The 26536-nt window shown below is 46.3% G+C and overlaps 1 protein-coding gene across 2 annotated transcripts; it reads right to left on the bottom strand.

Annotated features, from left to right (window-relative positions):
• Nucleotides 1-4766: 4766 nt before the first annotated feature.
• LOC123146520 (phytepsin) lies at nt 4767-10506 on the bottom strand. Of its 2 annotated transcripts, none has more exons than XM_044566089.1 (14): nt 10252-10506; nt 9320-9682; nt 9156-9216; nt 8216-8310; nt 7993-8105; nt 7312-7483; nt 7194-7233; nt 7043-7107; nt 6272-6385; nt 6100-6164; nt 5697-5853; nt 5498-5617; nt 5249-5337; nt 4767-5082 (listed from the first exon to the last, which is right to left on the bottom strand). In XM_044566089.1, the coding sequence occupies exons 2-14, from the start codon at nt 9671-9673 to the stop codon at nt 4998-5000; spliced, it is 1530 nt and encodes a 509-aa protein (XP_044422024.1). In that variant the 5' UTR covers nt 9674-9682; nt 10252-10506; the 3' UTR covers nt 4767-4997. The 2 variants fall into 2 exon arrangements, with proteins under 2 accessions (XP_044422024.1, XP_044422025.1); XM_044566090.1 differs by having other exon boundaries at nt 10118-10287.
• Between the last annotated feature and the right edge of the window lie 16030 nt (nt 10507-26536).

Raw genomic sequence — 26536 nt, 5'->3', positions numbered from 1 at the left:
TCTGTCTTTCTCCACGTTGTGTTACAGAGAGGTGTTCAAAAGACCACATGGCTTCATTGAAGTCACCAATCACACACCACGGTAATGTAGACCTTGTTTTTAAGTTTTGCAATTTTTCCAACATCAAAGGACGGTTTTTCACCCTTGGCTCACCGTACACACAAGTTAAATGCCAAAGTGGATCATTATCCGACACACGGACGTACGCATCAATGTATTATCTATCAGTTATTTCTTGAACATCGACAAAGATTTGATCACTCCAAAAGAGAGCTAGGCCCCCACTCAGGCCATTGCTATCACAACCTGCAAAACCCCTTAGACCCAGTCTACCTCTTAAACGACGCACTTTCGCAGCTTTAACTCGAGTTTCACACAAAAAGACCAAATGTGCTCTGGCGGTTCTCGCAAGTCCCACCAACTCATGAACTGTCATTTTGTTGGTCGCGCCCCGACAGTTCCAACTTAGACAATTCATTGCTCCTGACGGGGCGCCACACTCGGCCCCGTCAGGTCACCGGCAGCCCTTGGGCCGGTTGCTTCCTGCTTAAAAGACTGGTCCTCTGCCCCGGCGGATGAGCACCCATCCGCCACCACCTTGCCCCTCTTCTGATTACCACCTACCATAACCTCCTGAAAGATAACAAGTGCCTCGTCTTGCTCGTGTCGGTCCTCGCTTTGCTCCTTTTCTACCACTGTATGCTTGATCAGAACCGAGTCAGCTACATTTATCTCTGTATCTAGGCTGCTTAAGAAGGCAGCCATATTTACCAAGTACCTTGACTGCTGCAGATCAGCCATGCGTTCTTTGTACAGTGGCCCTCTCGCTGGTACATCGACATTAGACACAGGGGCCTTTGACGCAGCCAGACTCTGATTGGCATTGACGGCAGCAAGTACGCCAGGGATCACAGCTGCGTGTTCCACGAATTCCCCATCAACCGGCTTCGGGCGGGCAGCATCCACAAGGGGGGCCCCATGATCGCCCCCACCGGCTTCCGGGTTGGCCGCAGACAGCACCCAGCTCGATCTCCTCCGGCAGCACCGAAAGTGCCATCGCCTCCACTCCCTTCATATCCACAGATCTGTACTCAGGAGACAGTGATCGATCTGGTGGGTCGCAAGCCTTCAGATGAGATTGTGCCATTAGTCTAGGATTCCTTGAGAAAGCCCCCAACTCTCCTTCCCCTTCCTTGGAGTGGTTTGTGCCTATATTGGGCTGCAGTGGCGGATCCAGGATTTGAAGTTACCCGGGGCGGACTTATAAAGGAAACGAAAAATTGAAACCACGATGCAATCAAAGAATACAATCAACAAAATTAACTGACCAAGTAGTATGCCTGCTTGAACTAATTTGAACACAACAAAAAGATTATATAAACTCTAACTCTGGCTTCTGCTTTATCCCTCTCTAATCTTCATGTCCAATAGGTACCTAAAACATGTGAAAAGACATATCAATATTAAGATAAGTATTTTAGCACACTCTTCAATTTGTTTTTCTAGGCCCGGGCAGGTTAATTGTCTGCTTGATTAAATCTTTGAGGAACATTGGCTTGCAAATTGTTTGTATCAGTTTCTTATTAACTTATAATGGACTTAATACGCCAGGAATATTTATTAGCTTGTAATTATCAGAATCATGGAAGGTTCTCTGTAAAATTTCCCTTCGATTTTTGAGGTAATTTTCCCTTAGATTGGGGGCATGGGGAGCATGGGAGAGAAGGGCTCCCGATCGATAGGCTGCGTACAGAAAATAAATGGGCTCTTCTCATTTTCTACTGGGCCTGACTGATTGGCCCATCTGACCTTAGCGAATCGTTTTCTTTCCTCAATCATCTTCCTCTTGACCCCGTCACCGACGGAACATACAGGCAGAGCTTTCTCTCCCCTCCCATGGTGGCCACTGGCCTGGCCAAAGCAGTAGGAGTGAGCTAGATACCAAAAATATACCCGGGGCGGCCGCCCCTACACGACCCCACGCTGGCGCCGCCCCTGTTACCAAATTATGTCAAGCTTTTTCCGAAATGGGATCCCTAAGTGACATGATATGTGGCTAGTGATAAGGCTTCAAGTGCCAAATGCAAGGTCAACTTGGAAAAGGTTTTGCCGGCCTAAGGATCTTGGATGCCTTAATAAAATTGTTAACTTACAAAAACTTGCCACCACACTTTGAATACGATGGCTTCCGTTTGCGCGGACAGACGATGCCAAGTCTTGGATTGGCCTTGGCGACCCCTTCAACGACAAAGGCAAACACATGTTCGTAGCGGCCACCTCGGTCACCATTGGCAGGAGGCAAGGTACTAGAACTCCCCGTGGCTTGAGGGTATTCGAGTAAAGGACTTGGCCCCCAACATATTTTCTATTTCATTCAAGACGTCTAAATCGATGAGAGAGGTCTTGCACAATGACAGATGGGTGGAGCGGATTGACATGCGGCATGGCCTTATTGTGCGACATCAAGGAGTTTTGGGTTGTGTGTGAAAAAAAAACACAACCCAAAAACGAAAACCTTGCTCCTCAGGCGAGGCGAGTGAATGTAAGAGCATCTCCAACAGGCGTCCAACGCGCGGCGCGCTAAAAGCTGATTTGCGGCGCGCCCATCGTCAGGTTTGACGCGGCGCGCAGCGCTGGCTCTAGCAGCCACGCTAAAATGTAGCGCGCGCGCAGCTCTAGCAGTGCGTTAAAATGCAGCGCGCGAGCAGCCGCGCATCCACATTTGTTGCATTTTATCTCACAACACATTCACAAAACAAAGACATGGCATATAATTTTTAAATCACAACCAAGTTTAGATGAATGGTTCAATTTATTACAACTCATCAAACAAATAGTATTTTGAGAAATACAGCAAATAATTCAATAATACAACATCAAACGCACAAATCATGATGCTCTTCGACGGTCATTTCAAGCCCACCACTCCTCAATGAGATCCTTCTTGAATTCATTATGCGTTGCGGACGTCGAATGGCATGATAGGAGGCAACAAAACAGGCCACCCTTTCAGCCCTCCGCCGCACTCGCACGGATTATAGTGCTTTTTTTTTGTCCGTGGAATTGTCCATGCCATGCCTTTGGACAATTCTTCCAACTCCAATGCATGCAATCTATTGAGCCAAGCATACCTGGGAACCCGCGAGCTTTGTTCATCTCCAATAGCCTTGAGACATCTTCAGTATTGGGAGTTCTCAAGTACTCCGGGCCAAACACTTGCACAATTCCAACTGCGAAGCGCTTGACACACATGATGACTTGGCTCTCACCCATGACCAAGTGGTCATCAACTAGATCCGCCGGAATACCGTATGCCAACATACGCAAAGCGGCTGTCACCTTCTGAAAGGTGCTATGCCCGAGCTCTCCGACGGCATTCCTCCTCTGCTGAAAAAACCGGTCATGGCTCGCTAGTTTCTCTGCAATGCGTCTGAACAACTCGGTGCTCATCCTAAACCGGCGACGAAAGTACGACTTGGGGTATGTGGGATTCTCCACCAAATAGTGCCTCATCAATCTGTTGTGGGCATCAATCCTATCCCTCCAAATTTTCTGCCGACCCATAACCGAATCACCGTGCTTCGATTTTTTATTGGTGTGCATAGCTAGGATCATTGCAAGATCCTCCTCCTCTTCCGTATCAAATTCTTCTTCGAAAGAATCATATGACAAACCCATCTAAATTGTTCAAAACTAGGCTATAAACAACATGCACCAAATTTCATGCAAAAATGTGGAAGTTGGAATCAATACATACCTTGCGGGCCTTTTATCGAACACCTTGCGGGCGCCAAAGCGGGGATGGGCGGCCGGGCGCTGTTCTTTGGAGACGGCCGCGCGCGATGGGAGGAAGCCGTGGCCGCGTGGGAAGAGACCAGGGAAGCGCCGGAACGGCCACCAGAAAAATGGGGTGACGTGGGCAGCCGCGGCGGCACGGCTGGATGGGAGATGAAGGTGCACGCGAGCGCTCGAGAGTCTAGCGCGCAGGAATGGGCGCAGCAAATAAGCGGTGCGCGATAGCGTTTCCGCCCGCGCGCTGAATTACATATGCCGCGCACGCGATGGCGTTTCCGCCCGCGCCCTGAATTACATATGCCGCGCGCGCAGTTTTGCTCGTCCGCTGAAGCGCCGGAAACGGTAGCGCGCGCTAAAACCATTGTTCATGAAATCGATAACTGGTAGTTGCTCAGTCGACTTGGAAGTAGTGATTAATCGGTGAATCGGCCTATTAACTGGATTAATCGGTTGACCATTAATCGATAGATTAAATAGGAATTGCCGACATATATCTATTTTTTAATGTATATGCTACTGTTTGGTTGAAACCTAACTATTGAGGAGCAGGAGGGGGATGGGAAGGGGTTACGGGGCAAAATTTTGGGCTTTGTTTGCTCACAAGTTAATGGGTCAGCAGCGATTAATCGACCTAACAACTGATTAATAGGCCTGACAAGTTAACATGACGAATAAGTGCTATTCAATTCGGTCACCCTACGAGTAGCGATTAACTGACCCGTTAACTGATTAATCGGCCGAATTCTTGAACAGTGGCTAAAACCACTAATTTTTCCACGCGGCAGGCTGTTGGAGATGCTCTAAGGCTTTTATGGAAAGCTTGCCAAGCGGGTATGCTAGATAGATACTACATCAACCACCAAATTATCTCAGTTCATCCAAGTACGGCTGCTCCGGAACCAAAGATTTCATAGCACGGAGGCCAAATATGACAAGCCGCTAATCTTCTGGCGTGATAAATCACAGGTTACTAGTAGAAGGCAAACGTTGTTTATCACATACTAATTCAACATTGTCGGGACAACATCCAGAAACAGTCTCACCATCTTAGGAACAACCCTTGGTCATGTCAGGGTCTTTGAAAAGCAGCATGTAGCATATATACACAACACACATCACCGGTCAAATTCGGAGTAAAAAGCTAAGCTCTCTCCCGGCGCAAGTGTTCGCCTCCACGATGGGGCGCTCGCTCGACCGCCCTTTCAGGCCGCCTTGGCGAAGCCGACCCGCAGCTTGCCATAGTCGAAGACGGTGTGGTAGGGGCCCATGAAGACGTCTCCCAGGATCCTGCAGTTGAGAGATATGTATGTATCAGCGCCAGAAGCAGAGATGTCAAGCGTCAACAAGGTAACCGGAGAACTTTTATGTAGCATGGATCCTCGGTAGGATTCGGTCAGGTGCAAGATAACTGATATGTGCTGGAACGAGAATCAGGAGCGCGTAGATAGATTACCAGAGAGGACCGCGGGGAGGGGGGATGTCCATGGCTGTGAATCCACTGATGCACTGGGCAGCGGCTCCTTCACCAACCTTCAGGATATACTGCACAATTGAAGAAAACAAAATCAAACACAAGGCCAAAAGCTAAGCAAGTAGCCTAACTAATTTGGTGTGCAACAGTTAGAAACATAAGAAGAAAAAACAGATGATCGGTACTCGAGGGAACAAATAGAAGAGGGAAATCATGGAGAAGAAATCGCACCTCTTCTGGTTTCAGCGCAAACTTCTTGCCGCCAATGGTGAACTCAATGTCAGGCATGGATCCGAGGCTGGCACAGTCCACGGCTGATTCTCCCATGGGGCTCGGGAGACGGTTGCACAGCTGCAAAATTTATACAGTTATAAGCAGAGTGCCACCACAGAAGTACAGAACAAACTTCACCAAAGGTCACTGAGCTCACCTGGTTAACGTAATCCAGTATGAGATCCTGGGTCTTGTTCTGTGCAAGTTGGTTCTGCATCCACACAACAGCCATCTCACAGGCACTGCACATGGGATCGGTACGGAGGCCATTTGATTTCACAGGCTCATCATCAACCACGCTCCGAATTCCAGCACTGTGTTCACATAGATAAACAAGGGAGAAATGAGCCATGGAAGTAAGAAGAACAATGCAAGCCGCATTAACAGCATAATGAAAGAATGCCTTGGGACTGGTCCACTTATTCAGTCGACTGTAACGAACTTTGGCACAGTAGTTAATCAATACTTGTATTTAGTAACAACTAACATCAAAACTAGCTGATAGTCAAATAGTAGATACTCTGTTTCATAAATTCAGAAATGGAATTTGCAGTTCTCACCTAACACCACGAGTCCCATCAAAGGTGCACAGACCAACCTGGGAGCAGATCTTTTTGGGCTGTGTCTGTTAACATGAAACCAGAGCAGGTTTAGTCCCTATCCTTTAAGAGATAATATAATTCATCAAACAGCTACCGAAATAGTAAACAGGCTATATGGGAACATACAAACCTCTGCTAGCAACAGGTCGAGGATCTGTTGTCCATACTGAGAAACAATTGTTTTGCACTCTTGGCTGACTACCCCAGCCGCACCAATCTTCTCGTTAATTTCAGTAATGATGGCCTACATTGGTGAACAGGAACGTGTCAAATTTCCTCAGTGGAACTCAACATGGAGCAAAGAAGAGAAAACCAGTGATAAACAGTGTGATCCAGATTGACTCTTGCACAAGATTAACAACAAACCATCCTAGTGTAAGCTTTACTTCTTAAAATTAAGCTTGGAATCTCAAAGATTTCTGAAATTGACCCTTCCATGTACTCCCTCCGTCCGGAAATACGTGTCATCAAAATGAATAAAAGAGGATGTATCTAGATGTATATTAGTTCTAGATACATCCCTTTTTATCCGTTTTGATGACAAGTATTTTCGGACGGAGGGAGTATCTGACTAATGTAAGCTAAAAGTTTGTCAATGATACTAATGGAATCAAGCAAAATGTTCTTCCAATATTGTGATTTGTAGTAAAAATGTGCAGGTGCTATATCATCACATTTCTTAAGCACATAGCCTGTGTCTAGCCTACAAATCTGGAAGATTGTACAGAAATAGTGTGAATTTGATCATTACTAAGATAATTGCCCCAAAATAATAAATCAATTTGATAAAAATGTTGCAATATTTAGTAGCTAATGCCATACAAAACTGCAATTTCAACTGAAAAAGTGGATGTCACTCGCCACTCTGAAGATAAACATTGATTTGAAGATCACAACATACCGTGGGGCCAGCAAGCAGTGAAGTTCCAGAATCAGCAATTGCGGCACAACCGCCAGCACAGAATCCTGAGAATGACTTAGGTGTGAACACACGTAAGATAATTCAGATTTAACCGCATTAAGATTTTAACATCAAGATAACCGTTCAGTACCTGTGGACTTCCCTCCAACCAGGACATCACCCATGTCAAACTGCAGCAAGCAAGTGCGCGTTTATAAGCTAGACGATCAAATAGTACTTAAATTAAATTACACAAGAACAAGACTAACCTGCCAATATCCCTTCTGGGTGACTGGGACATATGTGTGCTCACCCACGTAGTGTTTGGGATCCATTCCTCCAAAAATAATCTCACCACCCTCTCCTTCATCATCAGCATGTCGGTTCAACCAGAACGAGAAAACAGGATCACTGATGAGACCTTGCTCTACCATATTATACCTGCAATGTTTATGTATCATTAGGGATCATGAATATGCTACAATCTGTAAGAGTGTGCAAGGCTATTTGTTGTTTGTATGAGAGAAACAGAACAAGTAAATGCACGAACAAACTGTCGGATAGTTCCACATACATGAAGTCATGAACTCAAATACTTAAGTAATACATACTTGTTCTGTTAGAAGCAAAGCTACCATGACCGATGCAGCAAACATGAACACACAACAAAAAGTCCAGCGGAGTATCATTTAAACTGCAACAACTAAATGAAGGGAGGATGCTATTTTCTTCATCAGGTCAATATTTAGGATACAGTCAATCCTGCATGTATGCTATGTTCTGCACATATGAACTACTATAAAAGCCAATGTTTTGGCAGCTACCAGTGAAAGAATTGTAATAGCACTGTACGGCTGAAGGAACTATATGCAAATAACATAATTGTTCTTGCAGCAATTCAATATGCAAAACGGTGAATAAAGACAATCCTAATGGTCAGATTGTCTTACCACACAGGAACTGCTTTGCCAACAGATATTTCCTTAAACCCAAGCCCAAGAATACCATCGAACTTTGCAACCAAGAAAGTAACACCTGGCTCCTTTGTAGCCTCAATGAACTCCTAATATCGTAACCAAACAAGATATTAACAAGAAAATCTGATGTGCTGCATAGTGCATACAAATCAGAGACAATGAACGTATCAACTCAGAAATATGAAGAGGCACAAACCTGATCTTTCACAACAAGATCACCCACTGTAACACTATCCTCGCTGAAATATCCAGCAATTGAACCAGTGCCGTACTGAATGGCAGCAGGCTTTCCTGGTGAGACAACAAGAGAAAACAACATTGTCACAAAAGAACAAGGCCACCTAACAGAGAGATGAATTTTCCAATGCAAAAGAACGGGAAAAATGAGCAAAAAAAGATTGGAAGGTTTGATAGCACAAAAAAAGAAGACTGAACATGAACCGTTTCTTATATATAGAACAAAAAACTGAAAAACTTAACATGATCATTTCCTGCATAACATGTGACTGAGGTTGCAACTTGCGAATGCTATTTAATATGCTCAACAAAGACAGCTACTGTTGCAACATCTCCATCACTATATCCGACTACATCAATGGGCACTACATCAACATCAGTCATTTTGCATCATCCTTTTCAAGGATGTTGCACCTAACATGAACTGAACATCATCACGCTCAGCCATGAACGGTCTACAATAGTTCATGAATACACATCTGACCTCCATAGAAAAAAAATTAGGAAGCAACCTCAGCACATAACTCTTCAATTTTGGCTTAACAGACGGGAAGACAGGAATTTCTCAAGACTACCCGGAACTAGGCACTACCTGGATAAGCCAAGACACTACATGGTACCTGAAACTATGACACATGGGGTAAGCTACAGCACTACCTGGACTGGCATATTTCAAATCAAATGTAAGAATGACTGCAGCACATACAACTAGCATGCTACGGTTGGTGGGCGATGGGGAAAATGCATGTGAAGCGCACAAATCACAGAGGGGTGTGTGCAACTACCACACTATCTTTGACAGCAAGCAAAAACAGACAGGTACAGAGCATGTCTATCAACTACAGCAGTACAAAGCACAAGCACTAGCATGGTGGTGAGAGAAGCTTCCAGGCGCTAACCATTCTTCTTGTAGGTGCTGGACGCCCCGGCCTTGTAGCGTGCGTGGAGGTAGCACGCAATCTGCACCAGCAAAGCACCCAAAAACAAAGTCAAACCCCCTGCATCACAGACAGCCAAACCCTCCTAATAATCCTAAAAAACAAAAACGGCGTCACAGACGCACCGAGAAGTAGCACTTGGCGGAGGGCACCCAGAGGTTGGAGCTGCCGGTGTCGAAGATGACGGTGAACTTCTGCGGCGGGGTGCCGACGCCGATCTCCCCGAAGTACTGCGCGTTCATGTAGTTCTTGAGGGACACGATGTCGCCCTCCTCCTCGGAGCGCAGGGTGTTGGCGGCGCCGCCGCCGAGGAGGGGCCCCTCCTCGCGGTCGGAGAGGCTCTTGGCGACGCGGCTGTTCCGGTCGATGGCGTGCTTCTTCAGCGCGATCCGCACCAGGCCCTCCGCCTCCGACGCCGGGAGGAGGGCCTGCAGCAGCACGGCCGCGAGGAGCAGCACGGCGAGCCCGCGGGTTCCCATGGTCGCGATCTGCGGCGAATCGGAGGGGTTAGTCGAATGGGAGAGGGTAAATCCTAGTGGTGGGGAAAGTAGCGGAGCATGCTCCTAACTACTAGTACTAGTTGACTGACAGTAGTACCGCAACTGAATCGAGTAGAAACGCCACTGGAGGGGAAATTTATGCGCGGAAACCTCACAAAAACTACCAAATCGAGGGCTCGGAGCGACTGAGAGGGGAACGATCGAAATCGAAAAAATTCCAGAGGAATCGGAGGCAGATAACGCCGCGGAGCACGCGAGAAGCAGCCTAGAATCGAGGCAAAAACGCGAGCAGAAACGAAATCTAACCGCCGGTACCGAGCGCAATCCAGACCAAAACCGCCGCCCAAAGAGACAAAAAATAAATCGGCGAGAAGGCCAGATCGAGTCCTCGAACTCGCACCCGGAAAGGGAGCGGATCCATACCAAAAACCCAGTGACCCGCACACGAGAATCACCACCGCCTCCCGCACTCTCACGCGCACTAGAAAGCAGTCAGTCGAGCGGAGTCCACGAGAAGCGCACTGCGGAGAGGGGGGAGGAGAGGGGGGAGAGCTCACCAGAAACCGGAGGAGGATGGAGGAGAGAGAGGAGGGGAGCGGAGCAAAGCCGAGCCGAGTGACGTGTGCCGCACCACGGACCCGGTGCGGGCCGTATATATAAAGCGGTTCGGGCCGTCGGGAGGCGCGGCGCGCTCGGCCGGGCCGTCGGATGGCTGGTCGGTGCGTGGAGCGCCGTGGGATGAGGATGGGCACGCGAAAGCGAAACTGCTAGCTTTACCCCGCGAAATGGTGCGTGCGTGAGGGAGGTGAGCACTGAGGACGCGGGTACGTGGCGCGCGGTGAGGCTTTCTTGTTGCGGGTGATCCCTGAATTCTGCATTTCTTTTTCTTTTTGAGGGTTCTGAATTTCCTGATGATAGGGACGGGAAGGGAGCCTGGTGGGTTGCTTTGCGTGGAAGTAAGCAGTTTTGGTTCCATAATTTCTTCTGCAAGGACATTGCATTCGGTAGTAATATATTTTTCTGTTGGAAGTTGCATCTACGTACTATATTTATTGTTTTGCTTGTCTCAATGGTTCACCCGGGTTGACAGTAGTAGCATAGGAGCATCTACAGCCGGACATAGTAAATATGACCCTTTAAACACCTGCAGACGTATCGGGCGTGTCCATTTTAAACCCCTATTTGTTAGTTCGCGCAGTCACACCCCTCATTTTTTTCCTCATATGTCCTGTCACTTTCACGTGATTGGTGAAGATGAAGAGAGAGAAATAAAAGAATGAATAAAGAAAGAGAAAAAGTGGTTCGGGTGGGCCCGTATGCTAAGTGGCGGACTGCCTGGACGCGTTTGCGAGTGCATTTGAGATGGATGTGAGGGTTCGGGGACAGCCCGGACGTATGGGAATGATATAAGGGGTCCGGCTGGGTCACGTTTTTCCTTCTCTTTCCTGCCGGTCACTAACTGGGCGCATCTGCAGGTGTATGAGAGATGGTTTAAGGCATCCGACTATATATGCTCTAAGATCTAGTGGTTGGTGATAAGTTTATCCACACAAAGTCAAGTGATTGCGATCAGAAGAACAATGCAATAATTCTCTCCCTCTGACCAAAATACCATATGGCGCCACAAAGCCCTCCTCATGCATCCCCGTTGATTTCGCCATTGGGGTGAGGGGGCATGGATATTCGTCGTACTAGTGGAACGTTGTAGCCTAGTATGTTAGGTTTTTTTCTAGTGTCGTTTATCCGGGCCGTGAGGCAGCAAGGATGAAGCACCTTCAATTTTGTCCCATCGTGGTGGAGTTGCTCTACTGCCCATGGGAAGTGCTAGGGTTTTGGTCCGCAAAAACCAATATGTTGGGTTGCAAGGGGAGTGGGAGTCGCCAAGCTTGTTGCTTCCATCTCGGCTGACGACGGCGTTGTGGTCTCACTGGTAAGATCAAACGACAACGCTGGCTGGGATACTCGTCTTGCCTTCACCAAGTTCTCTAGGTTGACCTCTTTGTGTCCGAGGTCATTGTACTCTCTCTGGTCTTTTTTTAGTCTGCATATAAGTTTTACTCCAGGTCAAAGTATCTCTACTTTGACAACCAAACTTATAGAAAAAAGTAGTATCAACGTACACAATGCCAAATCAATGTTGTTAGATTCATTATGAAATGTATTTCCATAGGGTATATATATTTGGTATTGAAAATGTCGGTATGTTTTGATATAAATTTGGTACTTGACACAAAAAACTAATACACGGAGTAAAAAGCACCCGGGAAAGAAAGGAAGGTAGAGAGGACAAGCAAAGCATCGAATAATTGACCCATTGATGGATATGGATTAGACTATTTGGATTTTTTTTATGACTCTTATTATTAAGTGGGTAGGTGTACTTTGTTTGAGCAGATAGATAAGGTGGCCAAATCATGCGTGTCATCGCACCTTCCGACACCAAATGAATCAGCTTTTTTCTAAAATAATTTTTTTGGCGATGAACCAAAGAATCAACATTAACTATGTACTCCCTCCGTTTGTCAATTTTGATGACAAGTATTTTCAAACGGAGGGAGTAGTACTTCCTCCGTCCCAAAATTCTTATCTTAGATTTATCTAGATATGAATGTATCAAATCACGTTTTAGTATTAGGTACATCCGTATTTAGACAAATCTAAGACACGAATTTTGGGACGGAGGGAGTAGTAGCCAATTAAAACCATTAAGTTACGCGTGAAGGGCGGCCAACCAGCTATGCCATGTGGCGCAAGCTGGTTAGTCGCGGTGAGAAATCTTTTGCAAGTTTTTTTAGATGAAGGTGTGGATTATGTTTTAAATATATATTTTTAGATGGAGATGGGGACCTTTGGTATTTTTTAAATGGAGGGTTATGCAAAGTGGCACTCGCTGGTAGGCTGGTGTGTTAATTTTTTTTCTTTTTTCTTTTTTTTTAAATGAAGGTGAGGATTTTTTTTTAGATATTTTAGACGGAGGTGAGGACTTTATGTATTTTTTTAAATGAAAACATGCGCACAACTTCCTCTCGATCGCCGCCACAGGGTGGCGTCCCAATCATCACTAGTACTAAAAAAGTAGAAGCAAACCTGACGTTCCTTCTCATTGGATAAAGGCTAGGCGAGAGTCAACTTGTAGGAGTTGATATTCAAATACTCTCTCTGTTCCATGTATCTAGACAAATCTGAGATAATAATTTTGGGACAGAGGGAGTACTCATGTGCGTCCGCCCAACTATACAACTATGATATACAAATTGTGACTCAGAGTGCGGAATATACTTTGTTCCCCTTCGAAGAAAATGCAATAAAGTCGATTATCTGAATGCTCCCTCCGCTATCCCAGTACTTCGACTCAAAGTAGCAGTGCCTCGTGTGAATTTTGCATCGTAGGATGGCTCGTACAGTCCATGCCTATCGCATCACGTGAATAAAAAGCAAACCTTCCCAGTTTACCCCCGATCGACAGGCCGGTCACGATCAAAGCAAAATCCCATCCGTCGCGCTGCCCTCGGCGTCGCCCATTTGTTCGGATGTTGTTTTCTGCTTCTAGGCATCAACACTAATGGGGCTACTCGTATCGCCTTCATCTATTTCTATAGGTTGACCTCTTGGTGTTCTAGATCGTCATCGATGGCGTCTTCTCATGACATCTGATTGCTTATTGGCCCTAGTAGTTACGACAATTTCATAACCCTGCCGTTGTAAAATATAGGCGCGTCATCGAGTTAGGCTCATGGCGCGCCATCGGCCTGCACGAATCGAAGATGATGATGACTTGATGAGACTCTTCGACCCGTTTGCAATTTGTAGAGGTACACCCGAATGTATGCATTTTCTAAAAAAGAAAGAAAGAGAGATACAACGGGATGTATGTATTTTCTGTGGTCACGGCCGTGTCTTTCACGCAGCTGTTAGCGTCCACGGCTTTCACATTCGTTCGTGGGAACGTGATAGCAAAAAAAGGGAAAATGAAATGAGAGAGCAATGGTGCACAATCAGTCACCGTCCGACGGAGATTGATGTTTTGCAATCTGCTCGTAGCTCTACTAGCGTGCACATGAGCAGCTCGTGGAAGTGGGAGCCTCATCGTCCGAGCTAAACGCGAGTCGCTCCTGGCCAGGTGGGCTGCCGGCCCCACCCGCCAGTGATCTGCGGCCTCGGGTGCAGCCGCACCGTTTCGGGCGAGGAGGAGAAGCCACGATGGCGTGTGCGCGGAGTGAGATAGAGATACGTTGCTGCTTCTGCTCCGCGCACCCCGTCGCTCGCTCGCGTGCACGCCAGAATGCGGGGCCCGTCGTGCTCATCCGGTGAGTGACGGTCGACCGTCGCGGTGTGAACCCGGGAAGGAAGGGAAAGGAAGGCAGAGAGGACAAGCAAGGCATCCAATAATTGACCCAGTGGTAGACATGGATTAGACTATTTGGAATTTTTTTTTGGTGTTATTAGTATAAGTGGGTGCAGTACTTTGTTTGAGGAGATAGAAGATAAGGTGGCCAAATCATGCGTGCTCCGGCCTGAATATCTTATCGCACGTTCGCGCACCAAATGAATCAGCAGCTTTTTTAAATATTTTTCGCAATGAACCAAAGAATCGGCATTAACTATGTACTAGCCAATCACCACGTGACACACGTGGTAAACTATCCAAACAATTTCAAAAAAAAAACTATGTACTAGCCAATACTAGTAGAAAAATACAAGCACGATGTTGTAGAAGCCGCGGGCCTCCTCTGGTATTGGATAGAGGCTAGGCGAGAGTCAACTTGTAGGAGCTGATATTCAAATACCCGTACACGTCCCTCCAACTAGTATACAAATATGATATACAAGCTGCGAATCAGAGTGGAATATACTTTGTCCCCTTCGAAGAAAACACAATAACATTGATTATCTGAAAGCTCGCCACGCAAAGTTTTTTAAAAAAAAAATCAATTTCATTTATCCGAATGCTTCGACTCCAAGTACCAGTACCTCATCTGAATTCTGCACCGTAGGATGACTCGTGCAGCCCATGCCTATCACACCACGTGAATAAACAGCAGCTCTTCCCATTTTACCCCGATGGTCGACAGGCCGATCAAGATCAGAGCAAATCCGTCGCGTTGCCCTCCTCGCCGTCCATTTGTTCGGCTGTTGTTTTCTGCTCATCATCGATGAACCACGTAGCCATCGACGACGGTGTACGTACGACAGCAACGCTAGCTTCCACCCCATCTTCTGCGGCGCCTGGGCCGCTGGTGCGACGCCAAAGTGGAATGCCCCGCACGATCCAGAGCAACCAAAAAAAAAATGAGGTTGCAGCAACTGCGTGCATTTTGTTTGGTTAATTAATCTTTCCGCTGCCAAATGGTTAGCACGAGGAAGAAGCATGCGCGCAGCAACTTGTGGAGAGATCAAACAATTGACCAACTTATGTAAATATCTGTTGTGCTTTGTTGGGCAGATAAGGCGGGCAGAAAAATTATCCCTCCCTGCATCTTCTTGTATTATCTTGTCGCACACCGACGATTACTAAAAAATAATATTGACAGTGTCACACACCGACGATTTATCTATGCAACGAGCGCGGATGTGGTGCTACAAAAAACAAACGTTGTTTCCTCTTTTTATTGGATGGAAGCCAGAGAAGTCAACTTGTAGCTAATCCTCTTGTGTTTCTCCTAAAATAGGTTTTGTTGTTGTTGTTGTTGTTGTTGTTTTATTTTTATTTTTATTTTGCGCATTTATTGTTTTTTTTCTAACGGAAAATGATGTTCTTTCATGAAGGGTATCTTTTTTCCTCACTAAAAACATGTTACATACGCACATAATTATTTACACACACGCATACACTATCGCATTATGAACTAACATACACACGTCCTATATGAGCACCTCTGAGAGACTAATCCGACAAAACTCGAAACAGAAGTCACAATGGCCACCTCGTAGTCATGGGGTGCCCAACCAAACAAAGAGGTAATAGCACCCCAGATCCACAAACTTGTACCAAATGTGATGTTTTAGTCCAAACTTGCAAAATGTGACTGAGGACTCCCACAACTTGATATCCTATGTGATGTTTTGGTCCACATCCAATCACAGTGCGACAAGTGGCACTCCTGGCGGACCGGTCAGCGCCTGGCAGTTTTGCACAAACCCCCCTGCCATTCCATTCAATCAACCCGCTGGTGATCTCTCTCGTCCTCTTTTGGTTGCGTCGGTTCCCCTCGAAATTATCCCGTCGATGGATCGATCTAGGTTAGGGTAGGGTACACAACACATCATGGCGGCGCCTGCGGCCGATGTGGTTGCTACGACTACGACCGGCGGCTGATTCGACAGCGCGTTGAACGCCGACGACCCGCGGCCTTGAAGGCCGCCGTCCGCAGCGGCGTCTATGAGCAGTGGCGGAGCCACAGGGGGGGCGAGCGGGGGCCAGACCCCCCCTATCGATCGGCCCCCCTCAACGATGCTCAGCGGGGACTAGCGTTGGATTCACAGGAGGCTACGTTGGATTTTAATCTTTTTGGGCGATGGATACGCTGGACCTAGTCTCACGAGTATTACTTAGTATCCGGCCATTAGCAAACACGTAGGCCTGACCCAAAATCTAGTAGTTTCAAATAGCCCAAGTCCAAAATTTACAGCCCACAGGCCACGTGATCTGCTGGTCTGCATATTACTTATCGATCGGTTGGACCAATACACCGCTTTGTCATCTGTTTGCTCGACTCCATCCTCGATCGTTCCCGCCGCCGCCACGGAGCTAGGGCTTAAGCGATCGGCAGACCTGTCGCACGAGCACCATTGACGACCACTGACGAAGGTGCAGATTCCGCGCGTCTGATACGAGTCTACCAGAACTCCACAAGCTGATCTACTAATTGGCAAACATCTCCTCCTCTCGGCTCTCACATCAAAACTTGTGGATCTATCTAATCTCAACTGAAGGTATGCTACATGGTATAATATATTAATTTTACATTTAGATTATACAAACTACTTCCTCTGTCGTTATGGTCGGAGTCTCAGAGGGAGTACTACTAGTTAGAATCAATTACAAATGGTAAATCTGTTTTTGTAGTAACTAGAAAGCGTGAAGAAGAAGAGACCACCAATAATAAACAATTGAGTCCATTTGTTTAGACCACCCACTTTACTGATGAAAATGCTGAGTAACATGTCTATATTTTACAATCTTTTAAATAGCTTGCTATAGCGTTTAGAAAAAGAGTTGCACTAAAGGACTTTACTTCAAACACATGAACCAACATTTTAAATATCACGCTATAGCATTTAGAAGACATCCGCCTCTAAGAAGCATAGTCCGCTATTTAAAACTATGAAATTTAGGAGTGAAACCACTACAGAGCTTACGTCTGATAGTTTGATGGGCCTGTTGTGCTAAATATACATCTAAGCTAATAAAAAATTGTAGCTATTTTAATGTAATTACAAAACAAATATTATCATTGTTTCTATGATATCGACAATATATTTACGAATTGATAGACGTTGGTGTTGCATTTGTTGCATGTCCATTTTCTTCTTCGCCCCCCCTATGTTCAAATCCTGGCTCCGCCCCTGTCTATGAGACCTGCAAGGGGCAGCTGTACGACGAGGCGCAGCGCCTCCGGCCCTTCATCGCCTCCGGCTCCGATGCCGAGCTCGGCGTGGCGCTCCGCGTGATCTCCCTCGTGCTGGCCGACGCCGCCGCAGCCGTTACCGAGCCGACGCCGCCCTCCGCCTCCGGGGGCTCGGCGGCTCGCGGACGACCCCGACTTGATGCCGCACGGGCGCGACAGCCTCGGTGACAGCATCCACCGCGCCGGTCTCGTCCTGGCCGCGATGCAGCGCTACCCGCCGGAGCGCGGGCGGATGCAAGGCCAGCTACTGGTGGCCAGTTTGCATGCCGTCGGCGAGTGCGCCTCGTACTAGCGGCACTCGGACCGCGTGCGGCCGACCGGTCTTAATCGGCCGGCTTCGGCGTCAGGCGTCGTCGATGGCCTGGCTGCATGCCGTCCAAATACCTTCTTCTTCAGCCATCGTCGATCAATCTATCTCGCATTGTAAGACGACCAGTTCTAGATATTGCATATGCTCCGTCGTGCTGTTCTTGGCACAGTTTAGTTATTATTAGTTTAATGTAAAACTACTTATATATGCAGTATGGTTTATTTAACCAAAACTACTTATATATATTGTGGTATTTGGCAAGGCAGTGAGGATTTAGAGGATGGAGTTTCAGGGAAATTTTGACATCATTTTAGTCCCAATCCCCTCCCTACTTCGTGTCGTCGATGGGTAGGTACCTATTATCTTTGGGAATTTCATAGAGATGTTTCCCCTGCTTGGTTAGCAAATTCGATGGATGACAAAGCAAGTTATGGTCAATAATCAATATGTTCTCTGTTTCATCCTGATTCACACCCCTTCTCTTTTAATAAAAAACACAGAATGCACATCCAATTGTCTTTTTTTTTAAACATCCATCCAATTGTCTTTAGTTAGTTATACAAAATTTCTCATATCCCCTCCTTTGTTTTGGATCGGTATTATATTGTGTTGTTGGTAAGGCAATGAGGATTTAGATGATGTTGTTGCAGAGAAATTGGACATGGGTGGGTCATTTTAGTCGCAATCCCTATTCTGTGTGGACTGGGTATTATTTGTCGGATCATTCAGTATCACTCTCTGATTTTAGTTCCAAAGTGATCATTTATTATATCTGTTGTGCACATGTGTTAAGTTACCAATCTCTAGTGTTATGCTGCTTAACTTTTTTTCCTTTCAGAAAAAGATAAGGAGTCTTCATTAATCAGATACATATATCGCAACCTTCCCTTATACATGATCAACTGTAGTATACTGACCAATAATACACATGCCTCTGCTTTTTTCAGCTAGCAATTAACCAACACACAAATGAAGCTCAATTTCATCGAAGGTCATGTTCAGCTAGCAGAAACTGTGTTTGGCACACATCGGAGGTCATGTACTGCATATGTTCAAATTACAGAACAAGCAAGGAGTATCATCCAGTTGGATGATCCGATGACAGTTTCAATTTCAGTAACTGAAACTGAAATTGGATGATCTGCACCACCACAATGTTGGAGCCAAGAGGCCGGTCGTGCGCCAGCAGCTCAGGCGTTAATGCTCGCCGTGGACGCAGCACTCACCGCAGTAGCGGTACCGTGGCAATCGGGCGTGCGTGGCGTCTCGGCGAGCTCGTAGTGAGATGGTAGTGCTGCTAGTGGCAAGACGGATTGCTTCTTTCACAGGAAGATCTTGTTTGTTCTGTGTTGGGTTGTTTGGCGACGCATTGTTCAGATGCAGTCTTCCTAACGTTATCAATGTAGACTGTGCTGTCATTATTTGGGAGAAACTTGTATCCTCTATTCAGGCGTAGCCTGTTGGTCTTATCATAAGTTCTGGGTTCTGGATTACCGGAATTCTCTACCTGAGCCATATGAACTAGAGGGCTTTTGTTGAGTTTCTGATGCTTTGCTTCGCATTATGCAACATGGCATGTGTCCCAAAAGTTAGTGTACCAGCAGAAAAAAATGTCTACAAAAGATCGTCATTCTCACAAATTATTTGCATGTGTCGATAGGTGTTTTTGGGCATTTGACATGAATGACAAGAAAATGATAAATTATATAGAACGATGGATATTTCAGAGGAAAGCTTTCATAGCTTAGTTGGTTAGAGCACCTGTTTAGTAAGTGTGAGGTCATCAGTTCAACTCTAAATGAAAGCAATTTATTTTGTTTTATAATTATGCTGTTTTGTTCTTCGGTGTAGTGCAGTTTAAATCTGTAAACGACAGGGGGGTTTGTGCAAAACTGCCAGGTGCTGACCGGTCCGCCCAGGAGTGCCACTTGTCACGCTGTGTTTGGATGTGGACCAAAACATCACATAGGGTGTCAAGTTGTAGGAGTCCTCAGTAACATTTTGCAAGTTTTGAACAAAAACATCACATTCTGTGCAAGTTTGTGGATCTGGGATGCTATTACCTCCCAAACAAACATATTTAACTTTCTCGCACAGGGAGTACTTCCTCGGAAAAAGAACTACATTTTCTGTACTAAAAGTATTACTAGTATTCTAAAAAGGTGTTTAATAGAGTTAAAAGGATAACAAAAATCTGCAAAAAACAACTAACTAAACAGATTTAATCTTTATTTTCCCACATCATCTTCCAATCTTTATCGGGCCGTACCTCTGCCACAAAAAGAGGTCTCATTTCGACTCCCCGTTTTGAAATCGCATATTATTTTCTTCGCGCGAACGAGAAATAGGATAGCCCAAACAAGTTCCCCGATACAAACTTCGTATGGCGTGCATGACTTAGCATGACTAAAAAGTAGAATAAGATAAGTGAGGCTAAAAATAGTCGTCAGAATACAGGATGCAAAATTAAGATAACAACATAGGAAAACCTAAAAAAAGAATCTAGGAACAAACACTTGTGCCATGTCTAGGATTAGAATCTAAGCCGACAAACTGCGCAAGAACGAACCTAATCAACTAAGCTATAGACGGTTCACACAACAGGAATTTAACCACTCTACCCTCATCCGGTCACCCCAAATGAGTTCTATTTTTAAGCGTCCAATATGTTATCATCCCAAGAGATAAACGAGAATTCTATCGTGCGTATGGCAAACTAACACCTCCTCTCGACACGCTGATGGGATGTATGAAAACATGCGCTGCAATGTGCACCAGGTGGAGAGACAACGTACGATAGAAAACACATTTGCAATTGTTGTGTGAACCTCTCGGAGATGCTCATAAAGGTAGGGTGTGCACGCATGTGGTCATAAGGGTGAGTGTGTATGCGCGTGTATGAGCTTATGCGTCTGTACTGTGTTTCTAAAAGAAAAGTCAAAAAATCTCATTACTCAAATTCTAAAAATGGCCATAGATTATCTGACTTTGTTCTATCTAGTATATGACGATTCTCAAATTCACAGAATGGTCATACATTGCTTACATTGCTCAACCTCACCCCTACAACCTCTCACTCGCCCGTGTCCATTGGACATCTATTCCCGTAGGTGATGTGGTTGTTGCATCCAGAGCGTTGGCATCTGCGCCAGAGGCTCTCTTCGTCAGAGATTTGTGTTTTCCTCGCTATATTGGACGTTGCTAACCCTGGGTCTAGCAAGATGGTCGCTTGTCTCGTGAAGGACAAGGCCATCAAGGATAAGAAGAGAGGTGGTGTTAGCCCTCCTGGCATCATTTTTAAGTAGAAATCAGACAAGTGTAAAAGCAAGAAGATGACAATATAAGAAAGGCGCCTGCGGTTGCTTGATGGATGACTATTCATATATTGGCCCTGTCATCATGTTATGCTTGTGTCCATTGCCTTTGCTGATGTTTGTTTCTCGAGTTACCATAGTTTGTGGGGGCTCACTTGCGAAGTCAAGTCTCATGCACAGGCGGGTTGTAGGGTAACATGTTGGGGGCGTTTCTCTGTCTATCGATATGGTCTTGTGGCCACATAGTTTGGACTAGTCCGTTTGCATCATGGGGTTGTGGCTTGGTTGTCTTTCGTGACCAAGCTTGTAATGGTTTTCATCTGGTTTTCCACAAAAAAAACTGAATAACTCTTTTCTCCTCAACTGATAGATGCGGGAGCGATTCTCAATTCTCGGATGACATTTTGACATTTGCCCATATAGAAAACTTATGAATATATAGGGTGTAAAAAAACCCTGTGCATATATAAGTTTTGCCAAATATAAACAGATCTTCCCAAACCGAAAGACCTATTCTACCCCCAAGCTCAAATGACCTTGTGATGAACTGTAAATTCAAAAAAAAAAACATATTCAAAAGATTCTAATTTTTTTTGTGGCGAACAATGACAAATTTCTTGGATACTTGCAATAATTTCATCATGAAAGAACGTTCACGGAAGTATGTGGCGATAATAACACAATCATCACTCTAAAATGCTTTTGATTTTGGAGTATCTTTTTTTACTGCGACTTCCACGAATGTTGTTTCATGATGAAATTTCACAAGCGTCCAGAAAATTTGCTAATGTTTTCTATAAAAAAAATCAGAAATTTCTGATTTATTTTTTAATTTTTTCTGAATTTACTGTTCGTCTGAGATTTGAGCTGGGGGTGAGAAACATCGTGTCCCTGCATGCTTTTTCTTAGCCGCCTCTTCGCAAGCCATCTACAATGCGACGTCTCGTCGCTCTCCTCGTCCTTTCTCTAGCCCTTTTGTTTCTACCGCTGCGCGCACTTGGTCGCATTTTCGGCCAAGAGTACCACTGTTGGGAGGTCCACCGAAAGTGGGATGCCCTGAGCGATCCAAGAGCGGTGCCGTCGACTGACCGTGACCGGCGACTTGGTTCCGGCAAAAGATCACAGACGCATTCTCAATGAACGGCGCTGCTTGGCTGGCTTCAGATCAGCCCGATCCCGTCCAGTCCTTTCTTGATCCGTTTTCTCCGGGAAAACAATAAAGGCCGATATCTCTTCAGACACAACATGAATCTGTCAGATTGAAGCGTGGACGACATAACCTCCTCGGCCGGGAAGATGGTCAGTCGGTGCCAGCAAGCAGGAGCTCCGGTCCGCTCCACCGTACGGTACGTGCCACTGCCATGAACGAACATGCACGCATGCACGTTGTTGCTACGCCAAGGGACTGTGCTGGCGGAACGTTTTTCCAGCTCTTGATGATCAGAGCCGGAGCACGTACGTCTTCACCAGCTCGGATCACTTGCTCAGCATCGGTGAGTTGTACTGTACGTCGTCGTTCGTACGCATGTCCTTGTTTTCTCCGGCGGCACGCAACTCACCGACGGCTCACAACCGGCTGCGCTCGATCGGCGCATGCATGCATGCACGCGAATTGATCTGGAAACGTCCCACGCAAGGCTCCAGCAAACGATCGGTCAATCATATGTCCACCTGCGATTGCTTCCTTCAGTGGCGGAGCTAGCCGAAGACCATTGGAGGGGCGAAACAAAGATTTTCAGTGTAATGCTAAAAAAAGTCTAATCTATGATGGTGTTTGTTTTCAGGGACTTACAAAAGTCCCTATAAGTCCCATCTAAATCAAACATGAGGGACTTATAGAGACTTATGAAATAAGAGGAGAGTCTTATAGGGACTTATAGTTGTAATATGGTCTTATAGGGACTTATAAGTCCCAGGAACCAAACAAGTAGGAACTTTTTAGGGACTTGGGACTTATAAGTTGGGACTAAAAAAAGTCCTACGACTTATGAACCAAACAGGGCCTAAGCCTCCCTAAATATTTTTTCTTCAGGAATTGATCAAAGGCTGGGGAGGGGGGGGGGGCACGAGGAGGATTTTTATAGGCTTCACGGGTAGTTAACGTGGAGGATTAGGATCGGTTTTAAGGGGTGTGAAGGGGCCCACCCCTCCTGAAAATCAAGGGGGGGGGGGGCTAGTTTGATTAGATGGAACAACCCCGTATTATTCCCGTAAATGCCGTGAGTCTAGCATTTTCGAAAAGCATCACTCGGTCATGAAAAAAGACCGTTGTGCTAAAAAACTGTCGTTTAGGCAGCTACGCGCAAAAATACTTCCCCAACAGATGATGTACCTGTAAAAGGTGATGTAATTCTTTTCATCATGCCTAAAAAATGCCCCTGCTGCTGCATATTTGCAGCACCCGTGCAGCTGCCACAAAAACTAAACTCGGCCGCTCGCTCGCAGACCCAACCGCCCCGCAGAAGTTTCCCGCCCCCCGTCCGCCTCCCACCCGTCGCCGATTCGCCAGCCGGCCTCACTGCTCCTCCCGTCAAACCCATAGTGGTCCTTGTCGTGGTTCCCGCAGACAGTGGCACCAAGCCAAAGCTGCTGGTTCGCCGTGTAGGTCTTGTGCCGCCACGGGCCGCCGTCGTCGGTGGGGATGCATCCAGCAATGCCGTCGTCGCCAAGGCTCCCCCAAAGTTGCACGCGTCCATCGCCAGCGCCAGAAAGAGGCCGCCACGGGATCCTCCAAATAATGAATTAATGGTACACGGTGCCAATGCAACGTCTCGTATGGGCCGAACAATATGAAGCTCCTGCACACTCTCGTCTTCCAAAATATTCCATAACGTTTTGCTTGGTTTTGCTCTTCCGAGCCTGGTTCTTAGAAATTTTCGGAAGTTGTCGGCCCGGTATTTTCAGGTTTTTGCTTTGTGTTTTGCTTGGGGTTTCTTTTGTTTTTTCCTTTTTGATCTCCCCTTTTTATTTTTGGTACTTTTTGATCTGTTTTCTAGTTTTTTTAAATTCACGAATATTTTCTTGAATTCATGAACTTTTTAAATTTCTTGAAGTTTATCAAATCCATTTTTTCGGAAATCATGATTTTTAAAATCCTCAAACTTTCTAAAAATTCATGAATTTTATATCCATGAATTATTTTCGAATCCACATTTTTTGAATTTAGATTTTTAGCAAAATTCACGAACATTTGCATAATTGTGATAAAATTCAAATCCACAATCATTTAATAAGAATTTTTTTTGATTTCATTCAATTTTTTAGAAAATACTAAAAAGACAAAAAACATTAGCAGTTTTTTTCACACAATGTCTTTTGAGGGAATTTGCCACACAAGTAAATAGCGTTAAAAACGTGCCAGCGTGCCCGGGCCATCCATGGCGAAGCGAGCGGCCGAGTGAGCCGGGGGCGAGATTGGGCCGCCCCCCGTTGGCATGCACGTGAACGCCAACTCCCAAATCGGGGCCTGGTTAAATAAAACTAAAATCACGAGAGTGCAAAAAAGGCCGCCGTTCTTGTACGGGCCGACACCACTGGGCCATGGTAAGGCGATCGTCCCGTTTGTGCGCGAAGGAGGAGATGAGTGGGCATGGGCTGGGCCCCATCGTGCTGCCGCTCGCCGTCCGTTTACGCCCTCCGTCTCTCCCGAAGACGCGATCCCAGTCTATTCCCCAGTCCTCGGCCGAAACCCTCGCGCGTGCCGACCGCCGGCCATCCATGGAGGACGACCGACAGCGGCCACCAGGCGACGGCACCGAAGATATCGATCTCGACCTCGACCTCATCAGCCGCCTCCCGGACGAGCTGCTTGGCACCGTCGTCTCCCTCCTCCCCACCAAGGACGGCGCGCGCACGCAAGCCGTCTCCCGCCGGTGGCGCCCGCTCTGGCGCTCCTCCATGGCGCCGCTCAACCTCGTCGCCGACCGCCACCTCTCCGAAAAGGACTCGCGCACCGCGCTGGTCTCAAGGATCCTCTCCGACCACCCCGGCCCGGCCCGCCGCTTCTTGATCCAGCTCATGTTCCTCCAGAAAATGTTTGCTGTCAGCATGACAACCAAAATGTATACAATGAAGATTCTGGCTCTTGATTCAATTGGCCCTAATCTGGGTGCAGTTATTGATTTTCTAAAGTGCTTTCCCTGCTTGGAGAAGCTCTATGTCACAGTGAGTACTCATATCTGTTGCTACAAATGTCAAATTCAGCAGCGGTTCAGACTTATGATATACAGTAGTGAACTAGTAGTATTTTGTTGCTAATTTGATATCACCTGACGTTATATCGTCTATTTTTTCCTATTCCCAGTCGCATCCCCAAAAGGCTATGAATAATGTGCGGAAGTTTGACCCGCTCGAGCGAATTGAATGCCTTGAACTCCATCTAGAAAAAGTGGTGTTGAAGAATTACAATGCCGACAAGAGTCCAGCAGTCGACTTTGCAAACTTCTTTATTTTGAATGCCAAAGTGCTGGAGAAAATGGAAATCGGAGTTGTTCACGACGGCAGCTACAAATGTATGCATGACAAATGGATGCGTGATCAACATAGGCCGCTTCAGTTGGATAGCAGAGCTTCTCAAAATGCACGGATTGAACTAAAAAAGGATGGAGAGGCGATCCCAGCAAACCACAGGCATACCCATGATTTGTCAATGGCCGATCCCTTTGACAAGTCCTTGTGCGGATGTGTCAAGTGTGTTAGTTATAGCGAAAAGGTGTGGTAGCTCCCGGGACTCCCGGCACCCTTTTATCAGGTCATGCAGTCCCGCTAAGATTCGTGCTGCATCTGACCGGGAGCATGCCATTTACAGCATATCAGGTAACTTTTGTCAGCCCATTTGATTATTTTAATAACGGTGCAGGTATAGGACTGAGCAGCGAGCAGCTCCACAGCGGTTCCCGACAAATGTGGCAGGTCAGGCCACTGTAGTCATGTGACCTCCGATGCCAACTCCCAATGCAGCATCCTCACGTCTCTCTTATTTCTTTTATTTTGCTACTAGAAGATATGGAAGAACATCGTCATTGACTACAGGCTACCCAATACTAGTCTGCTCTTTTTTTTGTTCTCTCTTCCATTACCTCTCTCTACAAGCCTCTCTCTGACTCTGATTTTTTTTTGTCTCACGCACAACGCATCTCTCCCTTCTCTCCCGTAACACCTCTCTCTGAGAGAATAAAGCTTCACACATGCAGACCAGCCAAAGATGTGAAGTGATGGGATGGAACAGAAAATAGCACTCTTTCACGTGCCTACAATGGCTCGGCCTCACATGCGCCAGTCTGCTAATAACAGGGATGGCAACACTACAAATCACAAAGTTGTGCCAGACCAGAGACCAGATCTCGAGGCAAGACAACGGTGAAGATAATGGGGTGTCTAGGCACCCGGGTGTTGAAAAGCCAGTCTCTAGTTATAGTTAGCCTTTTTGATGATGGCGTCACCCTCTTTCCAAAGCAATGGTATTATGCGGCTCCCTTGTTCGTCAGTCTAATGTTCTTGTGAAGCTCTGCAAATGGTCTTCTACTTGATTCGACGATGCAGTGCTTTGTAGTAACTCGGTGTGGGGGAAGACAGGAGTGAGGAGGTGGTG

The sequence above is a fragment of the Triticum aestivum genome, chromosome 1B, assembly GCF_018294505.1.
Source record: "Triticum aestivum cultivar Chinese Spring chromosome 1B, IWGSC CS RefSeq v2.1, whole genome shotgun sequence".
NCBI classification, from domain to species: domain Eukaryota; kingdom Viridiplantae; phylum Streptophyta; class Magnoliopsida; order Poales; family Poaceae; genus Triticum; species Triticum aestivum.
This window is presented reverse-complemented; position numbering and strand designations above follow the sequence as displayed.

What these genes read in the sequence shown, in the direction of transcription:
- LOC123146520 (XM_044566089.1), bottom strand. Translation starts at nt 9,673, where the DNA reads ATGGGAACCCGCGGGCTCGCCGTGCTGCTCCTCGCGGCCGTGCTGCTG. An exon ending in GGCAAAGCAGTTCCTGTGTG is followed by an intron (nt 7,484 to 7,992) that starts GTAAGACAATCT and finishes TAAACATTGCAG; the next exon opens with GTATAATATGGTAGAGCAAG. An exon ending in CACTGCTTGCTGGCCCCACG is followed by an intron (nt 6,386 to 7,042) that starts GTATGTTGTGAT and finishes TCACCAATGTAG; the next exon opens with GCCATCATTACTGAAATTAA.